Source organism: Gracilinanus agilis, chromosome 1 (genome assembly GCF_016433145.1).
Source record: "Gracilinanus agilis isolate LMUSP501 chromosome 1, AgileGrace, whole genome shotgun sequence".
NCBI classification, from domain to species: Eukaryota; Metazoa; Chordata; class Mammalia; order Didelphimorphia; family Didelphidae; genus Gracilinanus; species Gracilinanus agilis.
In genome coordinates, this window is record NC_058130.1 from 162,627,579 (window position 1) to 162,649,114 (window position 21,536).

General features: G+C 37.2%; 1 protein-coding gene across 1 annotated transcript in view; it reads right to left on the reverse strand.

Moving 5' to 3' along the window:
* The window catches only part of SLC28A3 (solute carrier family 28 member 3), a 135,447-nt gene that overhangs the window by 66,050 nt on the left and 47,861 nt on the right, over positions 1–21,536 (reverse strand). Inside the window, exons 3-4 of the mRNA XM_044678073.1 lie at positions 9,452–9,541; positions 4,501–4,583 (exon numbers count right to left, since the gene is read on the reverse strand). Of these exons, the coding sequence (XP_044534008.1) occupies positions 4,501–4,583; positions 9,452–9,541 (173 nt within the window). The remainder of the gene's footprint in view (positions 1–4,500; positions 4,584–9,451; positions 9,542–21,536) is intronic.

Genomic DNA, 21,536 nt, shown 5'->3' on the forward strand with positions numbered 1-21,536 from the left:
CCTTTCCATCTACCCATCCATCTCTCCCTCTTCCTTCCCCACCTCTCTCTCCCTCTTTATCTGTCTCTGTCTTTCTATTTGTCTGTCTCTCTGTTTCTCTCTCTTCCCCTCTGTATCTCTCTCTCCCTCTGTATCTCTCTGTCTCTCTGTCTCTTTCTCTGTCTGTCTGTCTGTCTCTCTCTACTCCTAGAAAATAGAAATAAGAGCACCTATGTGGCACACCTATTGTAAGAATGAAATGAAATCAATGAGATAATATGGGTAAAGTGCTTTGCAAATCTTAAAGCACTATATAAAATGCTATTTTTTATAGATGAGGAAATTTAAAGGCTGATGAGATTATAACTGTCAGTATAAGAAACTGAGTGTTTAAAAAGCAGAAACCTAAAATAAATGAGATGGTCAGATAGTAATTAATTGTATGAACTCAATCTTAAATTAATGAAAGAACTGGAAAATGGGATTACTGAGCTTATGTTAGAAATTCTGAAGAATAGAAGTAGCATAATTTTAGAGAAGTGCAAATATTATCTTGTTTTTCAAAGAAATAGAGTGTGAGTGTGCAAAACATGAACCTAGTTTCTATTTCTATTCCTAGAAAAAATTTAGAACATGTTGTTAAAAGGAAAATTGATTAGTATTTATGAAGGGAAACAATAGTCACAAAAAGTCAGTATTATTTCATTAAGAGAAACTGGCCATACTAATCTCATCTTCTTAAAAAAATCCCAGCAGCAACTTTTACTTTATGTCTTATTATCAAAGGCAAGGGCTAGGCAACCAGGGTTAAGTGACTTGGCCAGGATCACATAGCTAGATCATATCTGAGGCCAGAGTTGAACTCAGGCCCTCTGGTCTTTAAGCCTGACGTTCCATTTACTCTGCTAGTTAGCTGCCCCTTGTCATTTTTTTTTTTTTTTGACAAAGTAACTAGATTGATAGAATAGACTGTACGGCACCCTAGACTGAGAGCCTGCCTTAGAATCATGGAAATCTGACTTGAAATCACACACTATCTGTGTGACTCTGAGGAAGTCACTTGACCTCTCTGCTTCTCCGGCAACTCTGTAAGACTACAATTTACAGAGCAGGTACTGATCTGCATTGGTACTGGAAGCTTCGTCATTGGGAATTTCACATAACATTGAAATCGCAGGTCCAATCAATTCCTACTCACAACCCCATTCAAAAACAACCATAACAAAACCCTAAACTAAACTGATAGGCTGGGGAACTACTGTGGACCAAGTAAATTTAGGTTGCAGCAGATCATTTGATAAAGTTTCTCATGCTTTTCTTGTGGACAAGATACAGAAATATCAGTAAGATGAATACATCATCCAATGGATTCAGAAATAATTGACCAACTCCAAAAGAATAGTCATTAATGGGTCAATGGAGAGATGTTTCAAGGGCAGTGCCTCAGGGATCATCTGTCTGTCCCTGGCCCCGTCCTGTTTAATAGTTTTAAATCAATAACTTAAATGAAGGCATGCTTGTTAACTGCGAATGGCAAGCATCTGGGAGAGATAGTCAACACATTGGATACATCCACAGGCTAGAATTATGGGTTGACTAAAGTAAAAGGAAATGTAATAAATAAATAGAAATAAATAAAGCCTTGTGTGTTTGGGTTCCAAAAGTCAAACTGCAGGATTGGATGGATGAGGTATGACAGAAAGAAAAGTTCCCACGGAAAAAGATCTGTGGGGCAGCTAGGTGGCTCAGTAGATAGAGAGCCAGGCCTGGAAATAGGAAGCCTTGGGTTCAAGTCTGGTCTTACACACTTATTAGTTTTGTGGCTCTGGGCAAATCAGTTAACCCCTAATGCCTAGTGGTTACCTAGTACTTACCACTGCCTAGTACTTACCACTCTCCTGCCTTGGAACTAATGCATAGTATTGATTCTAAGACAAGATAAGGTTTTTGTGTTTTTTTTTTTTTTTTCAAAGAAAGAAAAAGATCTAGGGATTTTGGCAGATTGCCAGTACTGAAATAGAAGATGGTAATATGTTTTGACTAAATCAGAGGACAGATTCATTTGTCCCCTAGTTTCTGATCATTATTTTGTGATTTTTAGAGACATGGAGTTGGTGAAAGAGCAAAGAAACTCAAACCATCATTCTTTCTGTGAACCTACCTCACATATGACAGTCATGCCCGAAACTCAAAAGAACTAAGTCCCATTGAAATTCCCCAGATGTCTAATAGATTTTGGAATGTGATTATTATATTACAGATACTACAAGTCTTGAATCTCTGATAAGCTCCTTGAAGAAATGCACCATATGCTACCATCTTTTTATTTATTTATTTTTGGCATTTCCCATGGCTTCTATGCTAGGGCATGGTGCTCTAGGTGCATAGTAGCCATTCAATGAAATCTTATTGATTTATAGCAAATATTCAACAAAAAAAATACCTGTAAAGTTGAATACCATTCAAAGATTCTTAATCATAGATCTCAGATAAGCTATAGTTGTAATATGCTATTTTGGGGGAAATTCTAGTAATTTACGTTTTTTTCTGGTGATTTAAATGTATTGGGTCATAAGATTTAGAGTTAGAAGGGACTTCAGAGGATATCTAGTTCAAATTCCTTATTTTTACAGATGAGAAATTTGAGACCCAGGGAAGTAATGTTATTTGTAGGCATGTAGGTAGTTCCAGAGTGAGATTTGAACCCAAGTCTTCCAGAGCCAGTGCTCTTTCTATTCAGCTTCAAATGTCTTCTCAGTGACCTCAGAGAGATCTGCCAAGTAGGCAGAAATCTAAAGGAACCTCCTTACCAGCTCTCACATGATTTTATATACACACATGTATATATGTATACATACAAATATATATATATATACATATGCATACATGTAGGCATATATATATATATATTTTTTTTTTATTTATTTGCCCTAACTTTCTATTATCTTAGTAAGAACTCTAAGACAGAAAGGCAAAGGCTAGGCAAAGAGGGATTAAGTGACTTGCCCAGGGTCACACAACTAGGAAGTATCTGAGGCCAGATTTAAGTCCTCTTGACTCAAGGCCTGACACTATTCACTGTGCTACCTAGCTCCCTGCTTCATATGATGCTATGATGATTATTTGGGCACCTCTATTCACATGAAGGCAATCAGGGAATAAACAGAATTCTAGACTAGCGTGGATTCATGGAACAAAAAACAATTTATAATCTCCCTTTATTTTATTTTAATTAATTTATTAATTTTTTTGTTTAAATTAAAATTACTGGGTATTTCCCTCCCTCTCTCCCCTCGGTCACTAAGAAAATTTTAAGTCATTTTCTCCTGTTTTGAAAACTATATTTAATAAACTCTCTCACTAGATAAATAATCCCCCTTAGGAGTACTGATGTACACTATTTTTGTCTGTACATCATTGCCATGTAAGGATCAAATGTCAAAAAAAAAAAAAAAAAGACAAGAAGTAAGATGAAGTTTGTGAATTACAATCCAGAAAACTTGATTTTCTAGGACTAGTTTTTCTTGATTTTGCAAAATTGCTTGTCCCTTCCTTCTTCCTTGTATCCCATCACTTTTGCCCTTCTCAAAATTTCTTCTTCTCCAATATCTGGAATTTACTCATCTACCCTAGCATCATAGATTTAAAGCTAGAAGGGAACTTGGAGATCATTTGGTTTTGTGAATAAGAAACTGAAGCCCCAAATCAAGATTCAGATTCAGAGTTAAAAACTTCTAGTCTTCTAGCTAGTTGGTATATCCCTGCCTGGGACTTCAGAGGTGAGAAACCAATCAGATTCACCTTGGCAGGACTCTCTACTATCCCCATCAAACACTTGAGTTATCTTAACTCTAGAATTATATTAAAATATGCATTTCTGAGTCCCACATCTATGAGCTTGGGACAACCATATATCAAATCCAGGAAGAAATTTTGTGCAAGATAATTATATCTCACTACCATGGTCTGAAGACCATCATGCCAGAGTGGTCACTTCTTTAGTTGTATCATGTTTTCTACCCTTCTCAGTTCTGCTTTGTGTCAGTACTGGCCCTAGTGTGAAGGGGTTAGTGGTACAAAGGGGTTAATGCTACACTGTGAGCTTATGAGAACCAGTTACTAAGTTTATAATGTAAGCAACTACACTTCAGAAATCAAAAAATGCTACAAATTAGGGCTCGATTCATTATTTTGTTGATTGTTTAGACCTTAGAAAGTGATGCAGAAAATATCAATCAATAAATTATTAAATAAATAAATAAGCACCTTAATTGATTAATGAAAGCTTAAGTGTATATCATGCATATACTTTTCCTCTCCCTGGCAAGGTGATTATTAAAAACACCAGCGCATCCCTTGTCTATTTTCAATTAAGCCCTGAGGTATTGTCTATTAATATTTCCCTTAAACATTCCAAATATTGTTTGTTTTCAGTAATGACTGACCCATCTGATTTTCCATGGGGGAACTTGTCAGTGAGTATGAATGGGGATGAACCTCCATCCAAAAGTAAAGTCATACCCTTTCATATATGTTAATTCACTTTCTTCCATGCTTCTTTTCTGTTTGGGGAAATCTTGTTCAATAGTGAGATGTTCTTCTCCCTGGAAAAAAAAATATAGAAAAAATAAGTACAATCATCTCCTAGACAGAGTGGAGATGGACTCAATTTGTGGCCAGTAAATAGCATTTATTAAGTGCCCTCTATGTTCCAGGTACTATGCTAAAAGCTAGAGATAGAAAGCTCTCAAGGAGTTCACAGTCTAATGGATATAGAAAGAGACATACATTTTTGAACATGGCTAATATGAGAATTGGTTTGCTTGAACATGCCTACATACATAGGTATGGCTTTTCTTTCTTTTTTTCTTTAATACAATGGAAGGCAGGAGGTGGGGAGAGAAATTAAATAAATAGCCGTTAAATTAAAACGAAAACTTAAAAAACAGGATATAGTTAGTACAGTAGAGCAGGGTAGAGTTAAAACAGTAGAATATAGTTAGTATGCTATGATATATGATTTAGTATAAACAGTAGAATACAATATATAGTATAACATATAGAAGAGAACATAGTATATACTACTGCATAGTATAGTACAGCCTGTCTTGGATGAAACCAAACATGAAAGGTAAATGAGTGGAGTAGTCTGGTATAATATTTGGTTCAGTGATGCACAAGATAATATGGTGAGCACTAAAATGGGTCCATTTGCATGAGGAGGTGATTTTAGTTTTATACAGCTTCTACTGGGATAAGACGACTTCTATCTGCACTGGAGATGCCTTATACAAAAAGTGTTAACACTGAGGCAGATGTGAGGCAGAGCCTCATAGTTTTTAGCTTAACATTGGCACTGATAGTACATGCCCTGCTGAGGTCAGGCAATCATATGATATGATATGATAGTGTGGCAATCATATGATATGGAAATCTGTGTCCTAGTGGATGCAGGTGATTTGGCCATAGCAGCTAAGTAGTTCCAAGGCAGAAGAGCAGAAAGGGCTGGGCAATTGTGGTGAAGTGACTTGCCCAGGGTCATACAGCAAGAAAATGTCTGAGACTTCCTGGCCGTATACCTGGCTCTCTCTCTACTGAGCCATTTAGTTGCCCTGGTGGGGTTATATTTCAATAAGACCAAATATGTATCCTTGTTCCACCTTAAGAATGGTGTAGTTTCCAGGAATGCCTTCAAACTCTTGAGCAAAAAGATTTTTTAATTAAAAAAATTTTAAATTAATTATGTTATTTTAATTTAATTTTTATCTTTGCCCTCTCCCTGCCCTCCCCACACCATAGAAGGTATCACCTGGCAAACAGATATGTGTATATAAATTATGTCTTCATCTTTCTACTTATCAGGTCATTCTCTTGAGGTGAACTTTCACGAGTTAATTCTTCAAATATCAAATCTGTAACTGTTTATAATGTTCTCTTGGATCTATTCATTTCACTTTTTATTATTTCAGGTAGTTCTTTCCAAGTTTTAAAAAAAATAATCTGCTTATCTTTTCTAATGGTGCAGTAGTATTCCATCACAATCATATACCACAATTTGTTTAGCCATTTCCCAGTTGATGGATACCCCCTTGATTTCCAGTTCTTTGCCACCACAAAGAGAACTGATATGAAGAATTTTTTTAAAATTCCAAGAGATGGCTATATCTCCTTTAAAAATCTGGTGTTCAATCTCTGTATGTCCTCTATAAAATGAGTGTTGTGTGAAGCTGCCAGCTAGCTCATGGAGTGAAGATTCTGGTATCAACTTTTCTGGGTTGACTCTTAGTGATAAGGTAAGGAAAAGAATCAAGCATGACTCTCAACCAGAAGACTGGGAATTTATTTAAATATGGCTCCATGGAGGTTCAGTAGCATCCAATATCTGATTCAGGCTATGGGTGGCCTCCCAATGATTGTTAGCTAAAAACTGAATTGATCAGAAAGCAAATAATGGTGTCTTGGCTCTATGATGCTATGACAATCTGTTGGCTCTAGAAGGAGTAGAGAAAAACTTGAAACAAGTGATGAGATATTATTTTAAACAGCATCTAGTCTGTAAACCCAACCAAGTTACGTAAAGTAAATTCTATTACCTCAATGGTTGCGGCCTCAATTGTTTTTTAAATGAGGGAGGCATCATTTACCTGATAGGCAGTCTGGTTATTGATTCACAGAGCCAGACCATACTGCGACCCATTGAATGGGGCCAAGAGATTTGGACTCTGGAGATAAGCACTGTCAGTGTAGGGCATCAGATGAAATGCACAGTAGTTTTTAGCTGAGTGACGCTATTAACTGATGGTATGATGCTCTTTTAAATAGACCAGTCAAGGGGCAGCTGGGTAGCTCAGTGGGTTGAGAGTCAGGCCTAGAGATGGGAGGTCCTAGGTTCAAATCCGTCCTCAGACTCTTCCCAGCTGTGTGACCCTGGGCGAGTCACTTGACCCCCATTGCCCATCCTTACCTCTTCTACCTAGGAGCCAATACACAGAAGTTAAGGGCTTAAAAAATAATTAACCAACTAATTGATTAATTAATTAAGTGGGCAAGTAAATAATTAAATAAATGAATGAGTAAATGGACCAGTCAAAACCACCAAAGTGCTGGAAAAAAACCAACTGAGATTTAGGGTAAATGTAATAGTTCCAGATCTGAAAGAGACCTTAAGATCAAATTTAGTGATCTTGGAAATAAGAACTCTAATGTAGGGGATGACTAGCTATTTGGATCCTTTGCCATAATTAAAAACAGAGGCCGCATTTATCCTCCACTGCCTTTCTTTGTTCCATGAAATGATGGCATGTAGAAATATCCTTCTTTACATGACTTTCGAATGAGTTTGTATTCTAAATTAGTGCTTCTTTGGCTTCTGCCTTTCTTTGCTTGGCAAGTAAATCAAGCATTCAGTGACTAAGGATTTTTACAAGTCCTTTTGTTCTGTTATGAAAATTATACTTAATAAATCTGTGTATAAAAGGTTTTTAAAAATATGTCACTTAACATAGGCAGTACCATACCCTTTGAAAACAGATATTCTGCCCTCCAATTGGTCAGAGCTGTCAGAATTGAGAAATATCAGATAGTTTGTCAGCATTTGGCCCAGAAAGGCTGGAAGATAAACTGTAAGACACTGATAGTGGGGGCCCTGGGAAAATGGTTTCTATCTATGGACACTGTTATCTAAATTAAAGATCAGTCTAAGATGTGCTAGCTTGATGAAGAAGTTGATGGTACAGGACTGCACTGAATGCAGCAGGAACTTAATATAGCATAATAGGAGTTACACAGTATTTGGAATGAACTCTTAAAAAGAATATAGTTACAAGTGACTGTGAGTCTTTATTTGTTTATATAGTGTTCTATGATGTTCCCAAATCTATGTGGATTTTCTAGATTGTGGGTGCTCCATGCCCTTAACTCCCAAGATGTAGATGGGATCCTGGTAATTATCAGGTTTGTACATATCATTTCTGGTAGACTATAAGCTCTATAAAAGAAAAGATCTGCTTAAATTATCTTTGTTGCTCCCCTATTTGTTATTGTTGATACCAGCTTCTCATGACTCCATTTGGAGTTGTCTTGGTAAAGATACTGGAATGGTTTGCGATTTCCTTCTTCATTTCTGACAGATGAGGACACTGAGGCAAACAGGTTAAGTGACTTGACCAGAGTCACATAGCTAGTAAGTACCCAGGACTCTATCCTAGTACCACTAACCCTAAATTTATTCTCCTATTTTCTAACAACTAACAACTATGTTAATTGCTAAATAGACAGTAGTTGATGGAATGGAATAATGTTTTTATTTCCATGCTGATACTGAAGGAAGGTGATGCTGAACTCTTTCCTCTCCACAAAGTCTTTAGTTATGTGCCATATGTTTTTATCATTATCTTCTCTACCAGTCCTATCCCAAGGAGCTTGGACAATCTCTCAAATATTTAGATATTCTTCTTTCTTTCTCTTTTTTTTAGAAATTCTTTCTAACAAGATCTATATTTGGCTTGGACTTCGGCTTCTATAACTTAAGCTAACATTTCTTGCCTTGGGAAGAGAGACTAGGGAAAAAAGGGAACTGGTGATATAACCTAGAAAAATGAGAGATGTCAGCAAAATGAGAGGCCCTGTGTCATCTCATTAGGAAAAGGAATTGGATCAAAAGTCAAAAGATCTGTGTTCAGATTCTGGTTATTATAATTATTATATATATATATATATACTTCTCATCTTTAAAATAAGGGGGTTGAATTAGGTGATCTCCAAGATTCTTTCTAGCTCTAAATCTATGAAGATCTCATTAATCTTTTGCTGTCCTATTAGGACAATAGCCTAGAACTATTTTCCCTTTTTATCTTATGCATTTTTTTTGTTTCTTTTTAAAAACAGATGTGAATTCTATGTGGAGAACTCTTCTCTAATATACTTCTTCTGCAACTTATATTCAGAGAGAGGGGCAGCTAAGTAACATATGGGATAGAACACCAGGTATAGAGTCAGGAAAACCTGGGTTCAAATCTGACCTCAGATACTTCTTAGATGTGTGACCTTGGGCCAATCACTTAACCCCATTGCCCTTGCTGCTCTTCTGTCTTAGAATTGACAGAAGCTAAGGGCTTACTACTACTACTACTACTACTACTACTACTACTACTACTACTACTACTACTACTACAACAACAACAACAACAACAACAACAACAACAATACAACAACAACTTATATTCAGAGTTGCCTGAGGCACTAAGTAAGCTGATTAGGCCAGTATATGTCAGATGTAGGATTTGAATGCAGGTCTTCTTAACTCCAGAGTTTGGCCTTCTGACTAATTCAAAATGCTATTGAGGTATATTTCCTTTCCTCCAGATCACTAAGTGTCCCATTACTTTTGTGCCTTGGAATCACAACCCCCCCCCCCAACTATAGTTTGTGTTTCTTTTCAACAATAATGATCAAAAAAATAATAAAATCTTACCTGCTGAGTATGTATACTATCCCCATTGTATTCATTACGATTTCTTAGTGAAGATCTTCCTGACCCACTCTGGTCCTTGATATCTTCCCCCTTAAAGAAAAGTAGTATTAAAAAAATCAATAAAGAAAAACCAGCATTTAAATAAATAAATAAGTGAACAAATGAAATAAAAATAAAAAAATTAATTAAAAAAATCAAGAACAATTGTGTTTTCTTTTGAGATTTTTGCGATTTCTTTTGAGCTGCAAAGTTTGAGAATGAATTCAGGGCTCATCAGAAGAAAGGTAGATACTGATAAAAGTCATTGGGGTGGAGTGTATGGATTTGGAGAAAGGAAAAAGACAGTAAAGCTGAAATAAGAGAGCAATATGGGCAAGAAGCTAGAGGGCTGGCTTTGGCATCAGGAACCTCTGGGTATAGGAGCTGTGTTAGGCATTCAATATGAAACTGACTGTGTGGTCATGGGCCAGCCACAATTTCTCTGTGGCCCAGGTAGATCTCTTAGATTGGGTTATTAATCTTATTGTTAACCATTCTTAGATTGAGTTGTTAATCTAATAATTCCCCCTTTGCTGCCCCATTTATTTTTATTTATTTATTTATTTTTAGGCCCTTACCTTCCACCTTGGAGTCAATACTGTGTATTGGCTCCAAGGCAGAAGAGTGGTAAGGGTAGGCAATGGAGGTTAAGTGACTAGCCCAGGGTCACACAGCTGGGAAGTGTCTGAGGCTAGATTTGAACCTAGGACCTCCTATCTCTAGGCCTGACTCTCAATCCACTGAGCTACCCAGCTGCCCCTGTCCTGTGTATTTTTGGTGCTATTAACTGAACTTTTTTATTAGCTAGAGAGTAATGTCAGACACAGGAGATGCGTTGGGTGCTCTACAATGCAGTAGGGGGGATATAGAATCTGAAATACTGATTGACGAAAACCTACTTTTATCAGTCCTCAGGATGATTGGCTGCTCCTGCCACCTGGTGGCAGAATCAGGAACTACCTCCATGCATAGTATGGTACTAGCTTATATTTTACTTTAAAGATAAATATAGAGGGCATATTAAAAAAACAAACAAACCTTAACACAAACAATCTTTTGAATGTGATCTACTAGCCTGAATAATCTCTAACCCACTATATGTTATTATGGATAACCTGCTTATTACCTTAAAAACTTCTTGTTTTGCATTCAGAGCCCTTGGCAATCGGGTTCTTCCCTCCCTTTCAGGATTATTATATATTGCTGCAGCATTTGCCTGGAATATATAGTACCCCTAGCTTCCTCCATGGGACTGCTAAAGGGCCACCTCCTACATGAAGCCTCTTCTGATTTCCCTATTTTATCATATCATTGTAATATTGACTACAGTATAATTGGAAAGAAGTTAGGACGTCATCTAGTACAGATTCAGGGCAGCCAGGCGGTACAGTGAATAGAGCGCCAGGTTTGGAGAAAGGGAGACTCATCTTTCTGAGTTCAGATCTGGCCTTGGATAACTACTAGCCAAGTCACTCTGGATCTGTCTCTCGACGGCTTGTCTCAATTTCCTCATCTGTCAAATGATGTGGGGAAGGAAATGACGAACTCTCCGGTGTCTTTGCCCAAAAAACCCCAAACGGGGTCATGAAGAGTTGGACAAGACTCAACAACAAATACAGTTTTCTCATTTTACAGATGAGGAATCTGAAGCTAACTGGTTGTGGTGAATTGGATCAGAGGTTTAGAACAGGAAAGAATCTTGCAATTGACCGGTGAAGAAACTGTTCAGGTTCACAGTCAGCAATGGGCAGAACAGGGGATTTGAACCCAAAGCTCCTCACTGTAAGTCCTATAGCAGCTATCTACCTTCCAGGGGCTAGTGCCCTCCCCGTGGTAGTTCTGTATTTTATATTTACTTTTCCATGTATATAGTGCTCCTCCCCAATAAAAATGTAAGCTCTTCAGGTTAGTGGCAGACTCTATTTTTTTTTATGTTTGTTTTTTAGTCCCACATATGCCTAGCACAATGCCTGGCAAATGGTAAGTGCTTCTTGAAAACTTGGCACTATATGTGGCTATTGATAAGTTTTTTTTTTCCACAGCTGTTCTTTCTTTATTTGAGACCAGTTTAGCCTTACTATAACTTCTACTCATTGCTTCCAGTGTTCTCCTCTGGAGGTCTACCCCTAACAAACTTATAAACTCCCACTGAGATCTCTGCCTATTGTGATTATGGGTTACTGGCTGAATATGACTTAATTTATTGGCCACCCCAAAAGCATGCTTAAAAAAACCAACTCCTCGCCTTCCTTACCTTCTTCTTAGAATCAATACTATATATTGTTCTAAGGCAGAAGAGAGGTAAGGGCTAGGCAATGGGGGTTAGATAACTTGCTCAGGGTCATACAACAAGGAATTATCTGAAGTCAAATTTGAACTCAGGATCTCCAGGCTGGGATCTCCATCCATGGAGCTACTTAGCTGCCTCCAAATATACTTTTAAGTGGCTCCCTGGTTGCACTATTAAGGGCCTGAGGTACTTAAATTCTTTATTTTCTTTTTCCTTTTCCTTAATACTTATCACTAAAAGGCACATTCATATAACTAACATCTACTAGGACTGGGTCTAATTGCAGTCATTGCCAAGCACAGAACAGTTTAACTTAATAGCTATGGAGTTAAGAAAGTCAGGTTGCATGTGTAACTGGCTTCCCCAATCTCTCTCTAATTTGGATGGTTACAAGGATTCTCCCACAATGCATCTGGGTCTGTAATCGGCTGACTCACTGGCTGCCCCCAAGCAGATCTCTATGGTCTAGAGGGCCTGGGGTTGGCATTTTCAAACTCCTGTAGCCTTAACACATAGCTGCTGGAAAGGCAGAACAATTAATGGATTTCTTCCCACCTTCTTGTTTTTGTTGGCATCACAAAGAATATATGTGTGTATGCATTTGTATGCCTCTAAATAACCAGGGTTAAATCCAGATCAGGAAATGACCTCTTGGACATAATTGTTGTTGTTCTTTAGTCCTTTCAGTCACATCTGACTCTTTGTGACCCCAATTGGGGGTTTTCTTGGCAAAGCTACCAGAGTGGTTTGCCATTTTCTTTTCCAGTTCATTTTTACAGAGAAGTAAACCAAGGCAAGCAAGGTCAAGTGATTTTCCCAAAGTCACACAGCTAGTTAGTGTCTAAAGCCAGATTTAAACAAAACTGAACAGCAAAATCTTCTGGATGACAACTAAAGACCTGATCCCAGTTTTGTGACCTGTTTGAGGGCTTTCTGTACCTTCTGATCTCCTAGACAGGCTGATTATTCTGTACCAAGTCATGATGCTGTTTCCCAACGACTCGCTATCCAGTGCTCTATGCACCTATCTCATGATAGGTGAGCAAGCTCAGCCTGTGGGCTTCAGACAAGCAGCATTAAATGGTGCTGGAGGTCAGAGTTTCAAAATCACTCACTTCCCTCCAACAGCTCACACTCTGTGAGAATCTTGGAGAAGCACAAGCCACGAACCCAAATGGGACAATCACAAACAATCCTTCCAACAGCAATGATAAAAGGGAGGAGAGCAAGGGCCAAAGATGTCAGAGAGAGTCACTTGGTACCTCCTGTAAAAATTCACCACAATATTAACTGACTTTCACTAAATGCAATCATAGCATCATAAGCCTAGAGGAAGAAGGGACCTTAGTGGTCATCTGCTCCAACTTCTTCATTTTACAAGGGAGGCATCTGAAACCTAGGATGGTTAAGTGCCTAAGGTCTTCCCAAGGTCAGAAAGGCAAGTGTCAGGGGCAGAATTTGATACCAGAACTAATCACTGCTCTATTACCTCACTACCATCATGACTAATTTCCATATAACTCAAACTATTTGCACATAAGCAGCCCTTCCACTTCCTGACCACTCTAAATATTTAATACTTGAAGGATTTGTGTGACTTCAACTGAATATTCCTTTTGGCTATACTGGATTCCAAATGAGATCTGTGTACAAATTGTTCTCGAACATTTATTTGCTAGCTGTGTGACCTTGGGCAAATTACTTTATTATCTGCCTCAGTTTCTTCATTGATAACATAAGGATAATCAGAGCACTTACTTTCCCATAGTTGTTTTGAAGATATTTATAAAGTACTTTTCAAACCCTAAAGTGCTCTATAAAGGATAGATCTCATTTATGATTTAACAAAATTCTCTAAATTTCAATACACTAATACCTAGAGAACAGTCATGAATTCTAGCAACAGTCCCATACTTTGCACTGGCATAGTTTTGGAGGACCCAACGCCACTCCCGTGCCAGGATGAGACATTAGGGTCGTTATTTAACTTACTAAATAATAGTCCAGCGGGAATACCTCTGAAACTGGCTGTGGACAACAGTACTTGCCATCCCTCTGGAAATAAAAACAAAGAAGAAAGGAAACAAGCCCTACCCACAGGAAAATGACATTTTACAGAGAATCTTAGGTCTCAGTCATGTAGCCTCCATGATGTAGAGAGTGAGTAGATATAGTTCTGGACTGGGGAGTCAGGGAGACCAAAATTCAAATCCTGCCTGATACTGTATGACTCTGGGCAAGTAATATAATATTTCTGAAACTAATTAAAAAAAAAGTGCCTTCCAGAAATCCTTGATCCTATGATGTTGACTGAAGGTACACATCTTCATAAATCTACAGATGAAATCATTTTAGAGATCTCTAATTAATTCAGGCTGATAGCTTTTTAGGCAGAGGGATACATTACCACTTTAACCCTAGATCCATTAGCTAGTATTCTTTTAGCCACAGCTGCCAATTCAGTTTTTCATCTGCAAGCATAGGTGAGCTCTAATCACTCCAATCTCTTAGCCTGATTCTTAGGATAGAAGCGTCAGATGCACTGATGAAACTCCATTTTAGTCACTTTGACCTTCACTTATTTCTTTTAACCTTAGACCATTTTTTTTTTGGTAGTTGTGTCAGGGGAGTCTGGATTGACATAGCTGACTCTACCACTGCCAATAAGCCTACTGACTGGTTCTTGCTTTATTTCTGGTTGCAAGCTATCTAGGTCATCTAGTCCAATTTCTTTGTTTTCCAGATAAGGAAAGTAAGGCCAGTGAGGATCAGGATTGAATCAATGTCTTTAATTAAAAGAAATAAAATATATTAATAAAAATCTATTAAAATAAAGCCTGATTTCCTTATCAGACCCAGCTCCTTGATGTCAAGGACTGTATCTTAAACTGTGTGGTCTGGACAAGCCACTTAAATCTATTTGCCTCAATTTCCTTTTAAATGAGGAAAAATGAGCTGGAGAGGGAAATGGCAAATGCCTTCAATATCTTTGCCAAGAAAACCCCAAATGGGATCATGAAGAGTTGGACACAACTCAAACAAATGAAAAACTACAACTAACTTTCCTTTTGCTCTTGATTTAGTGTCAGGTTACCCAGACACCACTCATTTTCTCATTCTTACTAACAATTACTCTTCCATTTTCAATATCTTTATTGAAACTGCCATTGGAGTCTGAGGATGTAAGTTTAAATCCAACCTCTTCTAGCACTCACTTCCTGTGAGACCTTGAGGAAATCGCTTCAACTTCATGGGTCTCAGCTTTTGGCAAATGTGAAATGAAGGTATTGAGTCAGATGGTCCCAAGTCCCTGACAGTTTTAGATCTCTTTAAGACACTTTGTGGCCTAATTATGCCTTTCACAATAACCTACCAATGAGTCTAGGATTGTTTAGAGTTTTAATTCTCTTGATATTGCAATGTCTAATCATTGGGACATTAATGAACACAGTTCTTGTTACATCCTCTCTGATGCTCTCCCTCTCCTTCAATTGAGATGAAGAGGCAAATTTTTAAAAGGGCATCTTGTTTTATAGTGATCCAGGATGGCCATAAACAAAAATACATGAAAATAGTTGTGATTTATGTGCCAACATTTATGCTGAAGATTGAGGAGAATAAAAATTCTACAAAGAATTTGACAAGATCCTCGACGGCAGAGCAGTAATTGGATGTAACCTTAGATCAAAATGAACATGGACACAGGAGAAGACTATGAGAAAATATACTGAAAAAATAGAGTTTTTAAGAAATAAAAAGTCTCAAGCGTATAAATCATAAATTTAATGAGCTGAGAACTGATACCTCAAATGGCTACTTGAACAGAAGCAGGAAGCACAGCTTCCATATACCTACCAACCAGGAATAGTGCCTGACTAAAAAAAAAACCAAAAACAAGAAATCCAAAGAGAAAAGGGATTTAGGTGACTTCATTCATACCAGAACTACCCCAAAAGAGAGAAGTTGATGAAATTGGGATCCAGGTAAAACCAGTACCAGAGCAGGCAAACAGGATAGAAGCAGAACCAGAGACAGATCAAAGATCCTGAGGCTTGAAAGGCTCTATATCTGGAGAGAGCAAGAGCAGCAGATTCCCATGAGAAAGCACTGCGCTGATTGCAACTTTGCAGAATGGACCTCCTCAGACCAGAACAGCCAGGGGCTCCAGGGTTTATACTCTGCCCTGAGAAGGCTTAGAGCAGTCTTAAGATCCCATGAGTGTCTGAGTCTCAAAGATCCAAGAAGGCTTAAAACTTAGCAGCACTTTTAGTAGAAATATACCTTGGGAGATGGCGGTATTAATAGGACCAAATTGATCCAGGTCAGGACATAGGACAGCCAACTATCCCACCTAAAAGTGCTATAGGGATGGATCCTGCTTCTAGCTCAGAGTGTCAACTTAAAAACTATGACTAGAGATAAGTAATTAGGAAAAACTAACAATCATTATAAAGAATTGTTATAATTTCAAATTAGAAGAAAATAACTATACAATAGCTGCAAAGACAAGGGGAGAAAACATTTTCCATAAGGACTAGAGGAATACCTATAAGAAATTAAGTAGGAAAGTAAGAAAGAAACAAGCAAAGATGGAAAAGAAGGAAGGAAAGAAGGAAAGAAAGGAAAGAAAGGAAGGGAGGAAGGAAATAAAGAGAAAGAAATGGAAGGGAGAAAATGAAAGGAAATGAAAAGAAGGAAAGAGAGAAGAAAGGAAAGGAAAGGAAGGAAGGAAGGAAGGAAGAAAAAGAAGGAAGGAGGAAAGAAGGAAGGAAGAAAAGCTCTGGATGAAAGAACTAGAAGGAGAACAAGCAACTAAGAACAGAAGCCTTACCCAAGTAAGGGATTCCTTGACAGAAATAAATGATTTTATGGAATGAGATATATTAGAACAAAATCAAAAGAAAATATATATTATTAACAAAAACAGAAAATGGAGCTAGCAACAATAATGCCCCAAATAAAAAAAAAGCCATTGAATCATTTTTAAAAATTCACAAAAAGGGGCCAGCTGGGTGGCTCAGTGGATGGATAACCAGGCCTAGAGACGGGAGGTCCTAGGTTCAGATCTGGCCTCAGACACTTCCCAGCTGTGTGACCCTGGGCAAGTCACTTGACCCACATTGCCTAGCCCTTACCACTCTTCTGCCTTGGAACCAATACCCAGTATTGGCTCCAAGACAGAAGGTAAGGGTTTAAAAAAAATTCACAAAAGAGAATAGAGAAAAGAACAAAGATAATCAGGACAGATTTGAAAACTGTGATAAATTTTATTATATATATATATTAAAAGCAAACAGTATGGAGTAAACCTTTATTGTTTTTATGCACAAACAGATAGCATTGGAAGATGAGTAAAAGAGAATCGGATATTGGATTATATATAGATATCTTTTGTTGTTGTTTAGTTGTTCAGTGGAGTCTAATTCTGTGACCCCATGGACCATAGCATGTCATTTACTGTCCATGGGGATTTTCTTGGCAAAGATACTAGGGTGGTTTGCCATCTTTTCCCCCAGGGGATTATATTGTATCAGACAGGAAATGAATCATTATTGCCATGGAAGTCATTTACTAATCAGCTGTCTGCATGGAGTCAAATGATTATCATCTCTTAAAACAAAGGCTATAATCAACTCTGGAAATAGAAGAAAGGATAAAGAGGAGAAAAGGCTACTGAAGGCAGGTTTTAACTGCCCCAGTTTAAACTGTTTTAAAAATGAAAAATAGAATAAAAGACATTGATTTGGATGATCATTTTAAATTAAATTATTATTTTATTCACTACTTATCATTAATTTATTATTTTATTATATTAAATTACTTTACTATATTAATTATTTATTTTATTGGTGTGCTGCGACAAGGAGGTTAAGAGAGCTCAGATACTAATTACTTAACCAACAAACATTTAAGTATGTAATACGTACCAGGCCCCATGCTGGCAAACATATTAAGAACATATATGAATATACATTGCCTAATTCTGAATGCAGTTGGATAGAAAGGCCACTAAGTTAGTTCACTTGTCCTGATATTTGGACAGATATGGAAGATGAAAAATGAACGGGGCTCAGAATTGTGTAGAAGAGGAAGTTTGATTACATTTCAAAAGTGATTTAAATGAGGTGTATTGCTCCCTCTATAACCAGTAAAAACAATACTACATGAAGAATTAGAATGGCAAGGGATGCAAAGAGAAAAGAGAGACACATGATGAATGTACATGCTTGAGATTTTGTCAATAATTAGTTGTGTATAAGCAGTGACATTAAATGTCTTCTAATGATGAATGCCGTTATCAGAAAAATAAACAATTAGAAAAGGAGCTAGGCCAATCCTTTAGGAAGAAGGAGGGATAAAAGTTGGACATCCTAAGGAAGGCAAGTTAGAGTAGTTCTTTCTACTGAATCTCATATGGCATGGTTTTTAGGCCCTTTTATCAGCTGCCTTCATAGCTTAGCTGTGCCAAACTCAAATAGAAATGGGGTCACTCAATCATATGTAAGGATTTCTTGGACTGAATATTGATTCATAAAACCACATATTAACATTATCTGTGCCCTAATATGGGCAACTAGGTGTCACAGTGGAGGAAGATCTGAGTTCAAATGTGATCTCAGATTACTAGCTATGTGATGATGTGTAAGCCACTTAGCCTTGTTTGCCTCAGTTTTCTTATCTGATAAATGAGCTAGAGAAGGAAATGGCAAACCACTCCAGTGATTTTGCCAAGAAAAGTCCAGATGACTTGAAGAACTCTTTAGTTGGACATGACTGAAAAACAACTAAATTGACAAATAACAATATTCTACTACATTTTTATTTTGCTAAATATTTCTCAATAACATTTTAATCTGTTTATGTTACACTTGGAAGGATTGTGTTTGACACCTCTGGTCTAACTTATAAAGGTTCATCATGGAGGGGAGTAGTTCATCAATGAGGATGTTCACCTGTTCATTGGTATTTTTTGGTTCTGAATCCACTTAAACCATGTTATCATCTGGTTCAAGTATTTCTAACTTTCTCACAAGGGTATTCTGACTAAAGAGGAAGACCTAAGTGCCAAAGCAGAAATACTAGTGTGATTAGAAACAAGATTGTAGCATTCAGATTGAGAAATTCCAGGTTTTATCATATGGGCAATGGAAAACCCAATGGGAGAATTATGGACAGAGTGCAGACATGAAAGAAAATGTGTCTTAGGAAGATGAATCAGCCAGGAAGCTGGTCAGTTGCTGATGAATTTCTTGATCATGACAATCTATGAACAAGTAAAAGTAGTTCTTGCTTTTATGTGATCTATTATTCTTCAGCAGTTATGGCAGCAGAGTAGAATGCATTTTTTGCTATAAATAATAACAATGAGTGGTATTTGAAATGTGAGATCCTTATTCATCAGTCAATGAATGGACATAATACTAGAAAAAATGACCATATCAATTGTGAAATTTTTACTCTAAGGCAGATAAGTGTTAGATTTGAAGTCAGAAAGCCTCAGACATGTGACCTGAAGGAAGTAAACTCATCCATTGACCTCAGCATCATATAAATTAGAGTTATTTGAGGGGATGAAATAACACATGTAAAGTATTTTGCATACTTTAGAGTGCAATGTAAATGCTAGTTACTGTTATTATTAAATAAAACCAGGAGACAAAAAAAGTTGCAGTTAAATGAAAGGATTTCCTTGGAAAGGCACTTAAATGAGTTGAGTTAGTCCAATGGGAAGGATATTTCTTCATCTCCTGTTGTAGTACTTATGAGACGCATTTGCCAAAAGGATATATATGAGAATAATTGCATTATGCCCAGATAGCCATTATAGAGGATGAAGAATTTCTATAAAGAATTCAGGAATACTCTTCCAAATTAAGTTGACACATGCTTTAATTCTCCATGATGGAAAAATTGGGAGGATAGCTAAAAAGAGTTGGTAAAATTGTTTAGAAATTAGAAACAAGAGAAGGTGGAGGGTTAGAGACAAAAGCACTGGGCCTATATATCATGAATATTTTCTTCAGGAAGACTGCCCATGAGAGTAAATGGGAGCATAGAGAGAGAGAATGAAACAGTTCTTTTGGAGCAAAGGCACAAACTGACTTGATCATGATGGAAGAGGAAAGTGGAACTCTAGGATAAAAATACCAGGGCAAGAAATCCAGTGAAAACATGGCCCCAGGGAGTAGAGAGTGAATAGTGAAGCCAGGATGGGGGCCTGCTTGAAATGGGTCATGTGGTCAGGTGAAGTGGTTATGGATGGCAAATAGCAGAGGCCCCAGAATGGATGTTGAAATAGTAAAAACTTCCAATATGTGTACTGTGCTCTGAGTAGGAAGGTAAGTGCTATTAACTTCACTCACTTAAGTGCTCTTAACTGTACTCAATTAAGTGTACAACTTTCCTCACTTAAGTGATCTCACTTTCATAGACTTAAATGCTCTTTATTCATTTAAGTGGTCTTAAGTTCCCTCATTTAAATGCTCTTAACTTTTCTCACTTAAATGGTCTTAAGTCCTCTCACTTAAGTGCTCTTAACTTTTCTCACTTAAGTACTCTTAAATTTCCTCACTTAAGTACTCAAATTTTCAGACTTTAAGTGCTTTTATCTTCCCTCACTGAAGTGCTCTTACCTTTACAAACTTAAGTTCTCTTAAGGAAGGTGCTGAAGAGAGAACTAGGGAAATGAAATTCTTTTATATCAGTTCAGCTGACTGAAGAACACAGTGAACAGTTATTATCAATATGAATCAATCACCACAAAAAAGAAGACCTCAACCAGGGGAAGCTAGGAAAGATTCTGCACTGTCAGAACATCCTCCACACTAGAGGTGTCAAACCTAGCTCCACAATATCATTCTATTCCCCAGTGCTCTAGAACCAGATTAAAATGTTTAACAAAATAAATTATAATACAATATAACATAGATAATGTTAATTTATGATTTTCTAAATAAATATGACCATCTATTTGAGTTTTATGCCACTGGTTCTATCCCAAAGAGGAAGAATATATACTAAAATATTCAGAGAAACATTTTGGTGGTAGAAACCAAAAATGGGGTTTCCATAAGATTGTATAATGGCTGAATGAACTATGGTATATAAAGACATAGTGTGGTATAGGAAATCAATGAATCATCATTTAAGACACTATGAAGGGGGCAGCTGGCCTCAGACACTTCCCACCTGTGTGACCCTGAGCAAGTCACTTAACCCCCATTGCCTAGCGCTTACCACTCTTCTGCCTTGAAGCCAATACACAGTATTGACACCAAGATGGAAGGTAAGGGTTTAAAAAAAAGACATTATGAAGGAGAAGCTAAGTAGGTAGAGCACCAGTGGAAATCACCGGACTTGGAGTTGAAAGGACCTGGGTTTAAATCCGACCCAATAATTTTTAGCTGTGTGACCTTGGGCAAGTCATTTAACCCCACTTGATTAGCCTTTGCTGCTCTTCTGTCTTAGAATTGATATTAAAACCAAAAGGATTTTTTAAAAAGAGAAAGATACCATGAATGAGGAACTTAGCGAGAAGAATTTCCAGAGGGAAAAAAGTAAAGTAAGCATAAACCAAAGAACAATATATACTATGCGAATTTTTAACAATGTAAGTGAGAATGAGATTTGAAGAATCACAATAACCAGTTTTGGTCTCAACAAAAAATTAAAAATACCTTTCCTTTTAGCAGTGAGGTAAGAAACTATCAGAGTAGAATGTTTATATATATATATATATATATATATATATATATA